Source organism: Schistocerca gregaria, chromosome 3, assembly GCF_023897955.1.
Source record: "Schistocerca gregaria isolate iqSchGreg1 chromosome 3, iqSchGreg1.2, whole genome shotgun sequence".
NCBI classification, from domain to species: Eukaryota; Metazoa; Arthropoda; class Insecta; order Orthoptera; family Acrididae; genus Schistocerca; species Schistocerca gregaria.
Window position 1 is genome coordinate 649,455,416 of NC_064922.1, and position 11,102 is coordinate 649,466,517.

Below are 11,102 nucleotides of genomic sequence, written 5' to 3' on the forward strand. Positions count from 1 at the left end.
CTACTCCTGTTATACCATTTTTCGCTGTTGTCGATATTAACCCATATTTTTCTGAACAAAATTGCTTCTCTTCCTCCCACTTCATGCCATTGACTACCACTTACCTAGACCGAGCTTTTGAATTTCCCTTTTCAGCATATCTAGCTTTTCTAATATGTTCAAATTTCTAATAACTCATGCTCCGACGCGAATAATGTTATTCCTTCGTTGGTTGTTCAGTCTTTCTGTCTTGCTTATGTCCCTTTTGGCAGTCACTTCTCAGAAGGGGACTAGTCCGCAATCTTTTGTAAATTAAGAGATCGTCATGACACTTTTCCAATTACAGACCATATGTTTTATACATATACGTTACGTGTCTTTAATACGGTAGTTTTCCTTGCCTTCTGCATCTTCATGCCGTTGGTCACCGCTGCTCTTTTTGGGGCAGTTTCCCGTTCCAACGGCAAGTTAGTGCCCATAACCTCTATCTGCATCTTCGCCCTTCTTGACGAGGCCATTTGCCCAAGTGAAGATGATTTCTTATACCAGAAGGTTTCGGCAGCCATTGTTGATGTTTGTTATTTAAAATTTAAGCAGTGACTCGTTTCTGATTCGGGGCGCATGACATTTTGATCACTAGTTAAACACGCTATCCCTAAACTACGGGAATATCGTTCCCTCTTTTCTTTGAATTTTTATTCTGTCCTTTCCTTCCCAGTCTTTTTGGTTCCTTTCCTTTCCTTTCAAATTTACTTTAATTTCTATGCCTCTTATCCTCCGAAATTTTCTTGAACACTCTTCCCTACAGCTATAGTTGTGTGGAGGTTTACGACGGTACAACATGTTAGCTGATTGTTGATGGTTTACTTGACTAAATCTCTTTATTTTAAAATTCAGTCACAGAGAATTTTTTAATATGGCTTCATTTTGTCGGTATTCATAGTGTTACTTTTTTACAGTTTCGGAATTCGAACCAACAAGTGGTAATACACAGCATCTGAGCGTTTAATAGTGTCTATAATTTTTCTTTTATTTATTTGAATGGTTTTGTTTAAATTAGAGTTTTATCTCACTATCTTGTGCAGCGTTCTACTTGACACAGAACAAGGAACTGCAAAATATATTCATTGAACTCAGTCTAAAGTCATTTTTATATGCTTGTGTGAGACTAGAAACGCCAACATGTTACCGCTTCAGAGTATATATTTAATTTGCTGCTGAGTGAAGTGCAGCTTTCATAAAAGAATCAGGTAGGTTACAAATGCACAGTTAGTGTGTATTGATCGAGCTGGAAAGAAAGTCACTTCTATTTTTGAGTACATCTTCTCCTTGAACTTCATTTTTACCTCCACTTTCTCTTGAAACGTCTTGTTCTCCGCGTTGGGCAACCTTGCTATATATTTTTGGTGTCCAAGTGTTTCATACGCACCAATATGTTAATTTTCCATTATGCTAGGCAAATCACCTGCTTCTCAGTGTTAACGACGCTTTAGGAGCTATGTACCACTCTTCCGTGATTTAACGCTAGAACCTTCGTTCTCAAATTCTTTCAAGTGCGCTTCAGTGCCGATAGAAATAGTATGCATTCCGGGAATTTAATTTTCATCGCCAAGAAACTAGAATTTGCAAATATGCGTGTAATTGATTTCTTTGTTTCCTTTGTAACTTGAAGTGACATTTTCCAAGTTCAACTTCCAACAGTCTTTCCTTTCTTTTGTAAACAGTGTTTGCACCTTGCAGCCATGACTTACTAAACTGATGATATCGATAACTGTCAGCAACTGTCTCCTTTAAAATTGGAATTATTACATTCTTGAGGACTGAGGGTATTTAGCCCTTTTCACATATATTCCGTTCCAGATATAATAGTCTCCCCCAAGGATTTTAGTATATCTGAGGGAAGTTTTCCTACTGTAGATGGCTTGCTTCAACTTAAATCAGCATTCTATCTGCTTCGTATCGCAGTGTGGTATCTTCTATCATTTCTACACGTACTCTTACTTCCCTTCCCATAATATTCTCTTGGAGTTTGTTTATTCTGTACAGCCTTTTTGTATAAACCTCTCACAAGTCAAATTTCACATTTTTGTTTAGTACTACCTTGTAAGAGCTCTTAATATTCATATAGCTTCTTCTCCCTTCATATAAGTGACATCTGTCCTTCCCATAGTCACGCATGCTTCAACAGCTGGGTAATGCCATGCGTTCATTCATGCTTTGTCATTTTGCACCTTTTGTCATTCTCATCTTTTAGATGTCTGTACTCCTTTTACCTGATGTGTTTTTTATATTTTTTCCTTTCATCAGTCAAGTTCAGTATAGTGTGTACGTAGAAGCACTTCTGTCAACTTTACTACATGTCTCTCTTCCAATGTATTCGTTTGCCCTGTTTCTTTCAACTGTTGCCTATCGCTTCCTTTGAACTCTCAATAACATCTACTTTTTTCCAATTTATCAAAGTTTCATAACCTTAATTTGCTACCATTGTGCAATATCTTGAGTTTTTATTAGCAGTTCATAAGAAATAAATTATGATCGGAAAATAGATCTGCAGCATGGAACGTTTGTATCTTAAAACTCGCTCTCAAAATCATTACCTTATCATTATATAATTTATCTGAGAGTTTCACATGTGTATATAAATTTATTACATTAATCTTAACCCAAGTGTTTGCACAATTACATTGTGCTCAGCGCAAAAGTCTACTAGGTGCCTCCCGATTCCTATCTTCCAGTCCATGTTCTCCTACTGTATTTCCTTCCCTTTCTTTTCCTACTAACGAGTTCCAATCACCCTTTGAAATTACATTTTCGTCAGCAATAATGAGCTGAATAATTATTTTCGTCTCATCATATACGCCTTCAGTCTCTTCATCTGTGGAGTTTGTGGGCATGTACCCTTGGACTACTGCGATGCGTCTTAGCTGTGTGTCTCTCTTGACTAAGGCACGCATTCACTACGCACATTTAGTTTTCGTAGTAATTACTGGTCCTGATCCTACGAGAATCCCGTTTAATTTTTGTGTTGATATTCTTGTACTTACCTGAAACTCACTAATTTACCGTTAGCAGAAAAGTATAATGAGAATATTAAATTTCTTATGAGCGTAAAGCGTACTATAGGAACTGTTGCTTCTTACTGTAGTAAAAATAGGTGTTTAACGTGGTATATTCTTCACAGTACAATTGCGACTGTACAAATCACTTCCTCCTTCGTGACTCATATTACACTTGGTTTGTGTTGACATTTCTTATTATTTCACAAAATTGGAACAACTTACATGGCAAGTCTTTAATCGCTATTATACTTGATTAGTGAAAGATGACAAAAGAACCATAAAGAATTTTGCATTGTCTGACACCGTAACATTCATACAAAAATATGTGTTTTCCAGTGTTTACCCAAGGATGAATCAAATATACAAGGTATCTGACGACTCTTTCTTATAGAACTTTCAATTTTGCTTCTTAATTGTTATCTTCAGTGGCTAAAGTGATCACAAGCAAAGTATTTTGGTACAGCAGTATTGCTCATACCTATCACGCAACCTACGCTACCCCTGTTGGTACATGTAAAACGTTTTCTTGCATTTTCAGTGTGTTACATTCTTCTGACACTGCTAACAGAAACATCGATTAGTCCTTTTGCTGCTAGTATCAGATTACAGCCCACTATGGCTGCTCTCTTGCTGCACTGGTAGCGTTGGAAGTCCGGTAATATCTCACTTATGCGGGTCCAGTCTGTTCCAAACGGTGCTGTTTCCCTGTGTAACCATTTGTTTGACCGTACCTCATTCCGCCATAGACGCTTGGAATGCGAATCGGTGTTAAAATGTGTTTCTTTCCTCATGTAAGAACGTTGATGTAATCGAATGAGATTGGGATATTATTGTTTATACAACTGTTTAGATTCTGAACTCATAACTATTTCTTTATCATTTAGGTACTTAACCATCTACGAGTGTGGATGTGCGTGCACCTTCATGTCTGTATTAAAATAATAGGATTTATAGTTGGGGCAGTTATACTGGTTGATGTGGCCAGCCACAACTACCTCATCCGTGACAATGTCTTCATCAGAGATTAGCAATCATTTACACTGGACGCGTGCACTGATCCTGCTGGGAAGGGTGACAAAAATCCGTTGCACCATCTCCTGAGAAAATCTGGCCATAACCTTGTAACTAGCCTTATCCTGAGTACTAGCACAGGGGCTGAGCTGATGTCCGAGACTGCACGACCCATGTTCTACCAGGGACACAGCTGGCCAGGGCAGTACTTCAACATCACGCAGACAGTTCATACAGACACTATCACATGGGGACGAGCGTTTACGTTTGAAAAACTGCACCACAGAGGAGTCGCATGAGGGAGAAGCATGTCCGTGACGTACCGTTGCTCCATCAGAGTTCCGCCTTAGTTCCGCCACTTACAACAGTCATGACCTGAACTGATACCCGTTGAATACCCACACCATGACGTCAGAACACCGCTGTGTCTCCCCAGAACACTGTGAATATGAGACCGCTCCCGAGGTCACAGTCGCCGACGAAGGTTATCCAGAGTAATGCAGAATCATCTCTGAACACAAGGCGACTCTATTCATCGGACGTCTATGCTTCCCTGTCACAGCACCACTCAGACTGAAAGTGTGTTGCGTTAACGGAGGCCTACGCATGGGGAGGTAATCCCGTAGTCCGGACCGCCAGTCTCCGACCAGTGACACGAGATGTTGCAGAGAGACTACCACCTGTTCTCGGTTGGCAGGCTCAGCTGTAAAGATAATATGAAACGCTTGACGCACTCTTGTGGCGATCAGGTGTGGTCGACTGCACCCTTGAAGACAAGTATTCCTGTCGTCAAGTGGCCATGCATGGGGCAAGTGTCACATCCGGAGAACTCACAAAACTGGATAAAACGCAATTTCAGGAATCGACCGAATGGAGACCCACAATAATAAAATAACCTGGTCTCATACCAGTGTACCGTACCTCTTTTTCTTTTGTCATCAGTCTACTGACTGGTTTGATGCGGTCCGCCACGAATTCCTTTCCTGTGCCAACCTCTTCATCTCAGAGTTGCACTTGCAACCTTCGTCCTCAATTATTTGCTTGACGTATTCCAATCTCTGTCTTCCTCTACAGTTTTTGCCCTCTACAGCTCCCCCTAGTACCGTAGAAGTCATTCCCTCATGTCTTAGCACATGTCCTATCATCCTGTCCCTTCTCCTTATCAGTGTTTTCCACATATTCCTTTCCCCTCCGATTCTGCGTAGAACTTCCTCATTCCTTACCTTATCAGTTCACCTAATTTTCAACATAACACCACATCTAAAATGCTTCGATTCTCTTCTGTTCCGGTTTTCCCACAGTCCATGTTTCACTACCATGCAGTGCCGTACTCCAGACGTACATCCTCAGAAATTTCTTCCTCAAATTAAAGCCGGTATTTGATATTAGTAGACTTCTCTTGGCCAGAAATGCCTTTCTTGCCATAGCGAGTCTGCTTTTGATGTCCTCCTTGCTCCGTCCATCATTGGTTATTTTACTGCCTAGGTAGCAGAATTCCTTAACTTCATCGACTTCGTGACCATCAATCCTGATGTTAAGTTTCTCACTGTTCTCATTTCTACTACTTCTCATTAGCTTCGTCTTTCTCCGATTTACTTTACGGTATCTATGTTTCGTTTAAAATGATCACTCAGCATCCGACGCTGTTCAAGCCCGTTATACATCCTACCAGGCCTGGTAAAAACACTGAACGCCACATTAACGCACTCTGGTGACTGTTTTACCTCTCACAGCGAATTACAACTCTAATCAATTACACACCGGCCGATGGTGAGTACGCGCGCTAATTTACATTGACATTCAACCATGTGTTCTGGTTGCTTCGCTTTTTTTGTAGAAAATGTATTTTTTGGATGTAACCATGTCTTCCTCCATTGTTATTGTCCTCTGTGGCTGTTTCTAGTTTCGTGCAACTTATTCTTTGATGTCTAAAAAATTGGCCTATCTTCAAGAACTTCCCCGTAGTCAGTTTTCCATTTAAGCCTCATTTCTTATCAGTACAGTTAATTTCTAGTACCTTGTAATATCATATCTCAAGCAATTCGACTCTCTTCTTTTCTCGATTTTCTCACAGACCATCATCTACTTCCATAAACACGTACACTCTCAGAAAATTCATGTTGAAATTAAGCTTAGTAACTGATAGTAGGACATTTCTTTCAGCAAGGAACGGTGGATTAGTCAGCTTCAGACACTATATCACGTTGTCCCACGCATTTTTACATTTCCCCAAAATAAGTGTCTTGATTCTTCTTTTGTTTTGTATCCACTGTCATGAGGAACATTAGAGCCGATTTTCTAGTGCTTTCCTCTTTCGTAGATATAACCTGTCGTTCTCTAATAGCTCACAGATTTGTTGTGTATTCGTCGATATATTATGTTTTCCGCAACCTGGATGCATCAACTGTTACCCTGGTTTTGTGATCTCACCAATTCTCAGCCTTTAATATCTTCCAGCTTGCGTGGATGACATTTTCCCAAGAGTCTGATGGCATGTGTCCAGTTTCACAAATACTGCGCACTAACACGAATAATCGTTAATTTGCCACTTCTAATGATTTTAGAAATTCTGAGGAATGTCATCTAAACCTTCTGCCTTGTCTAATAGCTTGCATTCTTTCAGCCTCTGAGTCCAACATTTGTCTTCTTCCTAATTGGCACCTACTTCTTGCGCTATTTTGTCATCAGTCCCTCACTATAGAGGCCTAGAGAGGGGCTTTTTTCACCTGCCTTATCTGTCACCAGTTTTAACAGTGGAATTAGTTTTATGCATTCTCAGTACTGATTCATTTTTCTTTAAACTTCATCTATTTTTTGTGTGTGTTTGGCAACAGTACTCAGCTTTTCAGTAAATTCCTAAGCTTGATTTTGTGCAATGTAAATTAGTACAGAATTCTTAAAGTGACTCCTCCACATTTTCATGAAGGCTGAAGCATGCTTCAGAATGTAACATACTAAAAGAGATAAAGTTGATGAACGTTACGAGCAATTATTACAGCTAACAAAAGGTTTAATTAACAGGGATGAGGAAGGACAGAAAGTGTTAGTGGTAAAGAATAATTGCAGCTGCATAAGCTTGTTATTTATTGATGATTATATATTCCCCGACAGGGAAAGAGAACAGACTGAAATTTCATCTGCCCTCAAAATTTTCACGCACGACCGCCAGATTAACATTTGACAATTCAGAATCGGTTGTCATTGCCACACCTGATGAACATCATGTGCGCAGATGAAGTGATACAAAAGTAATTGTTACTTAAGTGCTACATTCTTTTTTATGAATAACAAGAACTGCTGCGTTATTGTTGTTGTGGTCCTCAGTCCAGAGACTGTGCAAGCTCCTTCATCTCCGAGCGGAACCTACATCCTTCTGAATCTGCTTAGTATATCCATCTCTCGATCTCCCTCTACGATTTGTACCCTCTACGCTTCCCTCCAATACTAAATAGGTGATCACTTGGTGACTGAGGAATGAGTCCTGCCAACTAGTCCAGTTGTGCCACAAATTCCTCTTCTCCTCAATTCTGTTCAGTACCTCCTCATAAGTTACGTGACGTACCCACCAAATTTTCATAATTCTTCTGTAGCAACTCATTTCGAAATTTTCTATTCTGTGCCCTAGAATTTCCCAAATCTGTAAAAACACTGTGGTAAAAATTGAGATAATTACCTATAAAATTCGAGTTTTCTCTAAACACCAAGTTTCAAACGTAACAGCCCATTCATTTTTCCATAGATTAAATAAACTCTAGAGTATCATACACCATTAAGTATGGTTTGTAAGCTGTGCAAAATTCATCGAAGAATCTCTCTTACATATGAAGAAAAGTGTACCTATAGCAACAAATGCAGCCAGCAGTAAGTGAAAAAAAAATCATGAAATTTCACGTTTAAAAAATATAATTTTTTCGTATTTTTGAATTTCCACAGCTACGAGTGTGAATCCTGAATCCTTCCTGGTCATGCTGACAATGTTTTATGAATTTATTTGTAGAAGTATAGAAAGTGCAAATTAAAATGTCCTGTGGTGTCTCTCCTTCTCGAAGTCGATCCGTTTGACCTCCTGCCCCCCCCCCCCCCCCTTAAGACACGCGTGTAAACATGTGATGACTTTACGGTTGGTTACTGGATGATGGGGTGGCCTCCTTTCAGCGTGAAAGAGTGATCGAAAGTGTGGTTATGTGTGTGTGCGTGTGTGTGTGTGTGCAGGTACATCATCACGACGCTGTGCGGCGAGGAGCGGTGCTACTGCCCCCCCGTGGTGGTGGCGGCCGTCTTCTGGGTCGGCTACTTCAACTCGGCGCTGAACCCGCTCATCTACGCCTACTTCAACCGCGACTTCCGCGCCGCCTTCAAGCTGACGCTGCAGGCGTGCTGCATGTGGCTGCTGCTGGGCCACGGCCACCTCGCCTGTCTGCGCTCGCGGGGGAGGACCCGGGGGCGGCGCGCCCACGCCGCCCCCGGCAACGGCGCCACCGCCGGCGACAGCAACGGCTCCTCCGACGGCCTGCCCAACCACCAGCAGCTGCGCGGCGCCGCCACCACCGAAGTCAGCATCAACAACGTCCAGTCGGAGGACGTCATCTGAGGCGACACCGGCGGGGACGCAAGGCGTCCCACTGCCACGGAACCCACAGGTCGCTCGGTGTGGCTGTAACAAAAATACTCAGGCGGTATACTAAAACAGCTAAAGTACCGATTCTGTGAGTGATTCGGCCACTTTCAGTAAGAGAACCTCGTAAACAGAACTTTCCGCGTTACACTCTCGTCAGTCACCAACTCAATACCAACACAACTTCGAAACATTCATTGAATACAAACGATACCCTGGAGGTTTATTCATAACGCAAACTACCGCAATACTTGTGCAAATGTTTTATTATTGAAGTTATACGCAACCCGCTTACGGGGTCTGAGCTCCATCTACAAATGCAGCTGTAAATTAATAATGAAACCATATGACTGAACAGTCAAACCCATGACGGGCTAACAGTAGTACTAAAACATATATGGTTACAAATCTATAGGCTACGATGACATAGTGAACATTCCCAAGTTAAGTCAAACTGCCACGCATGTAACATAAATGGTTCATCAGATGGAGTATGGAAAAGTGAACACAATGAAACCAGATTTCAGATGTGTCAGAAGGAAGTCAATCATATGCTGCAACCGCCGAGGATGGCGTAGAGTCTACATAAACGCAAATAGAGCTGAATCTGATTCTACTTGAAACGCCAGGGGCATCAAGCAAGGGATAAAACTAAGTCATTAATAGCTACACTTTCGAAAGGCTAACCGATGATAAGTTTGCTCTAACATAATTGTAACTATTTATTTACTGCTCAGTTATATGGTTCCATTTTTAATTTATTACTGTACCTGAAGATGCGGCTGAGACCCCGAAACGGGGCTGTGCATAACTTCAGTAATAAACGTTTTGTACGACTGTAACATTTGTTTCAGTTATGAACAATTTCTATAACCGTTGTAGATGTCCTACTAATATAAGTTGATGTTTCTAGAACTTTGGCTTCATTTTTTACCAGTCCATGAGTCCCAAACAACTTCACCAGCCACATGCATGGCACTAATTGCATGCAGATCAAACTTGAATTTTGGAGCTCAGAGTCAGTTAATGAATGTCAACTAATATCAGTGGTTTAATCCAAGGAAAAATGTGAATCAAATTAGATGAAACTGTTGATATTTTGGCTTCATCTGCCCCCAGTCTAGTATCTGTGGTTCCACGAGACCCATTCCTAAACTAATGCTTCCAATTTATTTTCATGATAAATGCAACAAGTACAGGAAGCACAGAACAATATTTCAGCTAGATATTGACATTTTGACATAGTTTCGAGTGCCGGTATACACTTTTTCCAATGACGAACCAAAGCCGGAATATCGCGTTTGTAAAAGCCTGAACCAGTGAGGCTAGCCACTGTCTTGACGGCCGACAATCGATGTGGTCGGACAATCTAGACAAATCTGCGACGAATTCCGTGCACGCAAAGCCGTTGTGGGGCTGGGGCTATCTTGTTGCAAGCTAAAACTGGTCTCCATTCCTGGCCCAACTCTAGAATTTCGGGTTTTCTACGTGGTCACTGTCATCTTGTGGCGGTCTTGTTCTGTGGTCTCCAAGATTCCCAAGAAAAGCACATTCTGCCGACCGCTAACAGCTTGGAATTTCAGTTTGCCTGCAGACAGCTGTGTTCCGAACATCTCTTCTACTGTGTTTTGAATTGCAGCCAGTAGTCGTGCTACCACGTCTCATTTCCCGTCCTTATGGTGTAGAAAATTGTTACCTTCAGCCCTGTATTGGTCCAGCAGATTCTGACAACTTTGCATTCAGAGAGCCATCTTTGTCCTGTGTAAACATGTGCAAGATACATCTAGCGTACACGCTGTGTGAATTAAGATTACGTAACATCTTCTGGAAGGCTTCACAGCCGATATTCAGCTGTACAATTCCTTCTTCGTAATCGAGCGATCATCACGGATGAGTTGACCGAAACGCTGTTCGTGATGACGAATGGCTGCTGACCAGAATCAATCGGTGCCTATCTTGTTGTGCATTTGATTTTCACTTCTGAAACGCAGTATCCACCGCCTCAGATTATTAACGTTTACAGTATTGTCCCCACACTACTCAAATAAGCGTCGATGTATAGCACTTGGCCCAGTCTGTAGAGCGCATTACAAGTTGAATGGTAAATAAAAATTTGAATATTTCGTCCATAAAGGCCTCCATGATGAGACTTTGGACTATTGATAATATAAATAAAACGGTTTACTGTGTCGATCACCTATTTATTTTTCCACTACGCTTTTCAACAGTTCACACCATTACGTTCAGGTGCAGTTACATTGCTGATTTTGCAGCACAGGTGCCTTTCTATGGTATAGCAGCAGACCAAGGGGAAACAGGTTACGAGCTGCGTCTTTTGAATGCAAGTAGAGTCGAAAAAATACTGCGTACTGAGACTCGTGGCATGTGCTCTTCACTGTACATTTGTTTATACTGTCACTGTGAACATGTTTTGTTAT

The 11,102-nt window shown here is 41.3% G+C and overlaps 1 protein-coding gene across 1 annotated transcript in view; it reads left to right on the top strand.

The window, feature by feature from the left end:
- LOC126355545 (octopamine receptor beta-1R-like) overlaps nucleotides 1-8,640 on the top strand; it is a 434,828-nt gene extending 426,188 nt beyond the window's left edge. Inside the window, exon 3 of the mRNA XM_050005903.1 lies at nucleotides 8,262-8,640. Coding sequence (XP_049861860.1) covers nucleotides 8,262-8,640 — 379 coding nt within the window. The remainder of the gene's footprint in view (nucleotides 1-8,261) is intronic.
- Nucleotides 8,641-11,102: the final 2,462 nt, after the last annotated feature.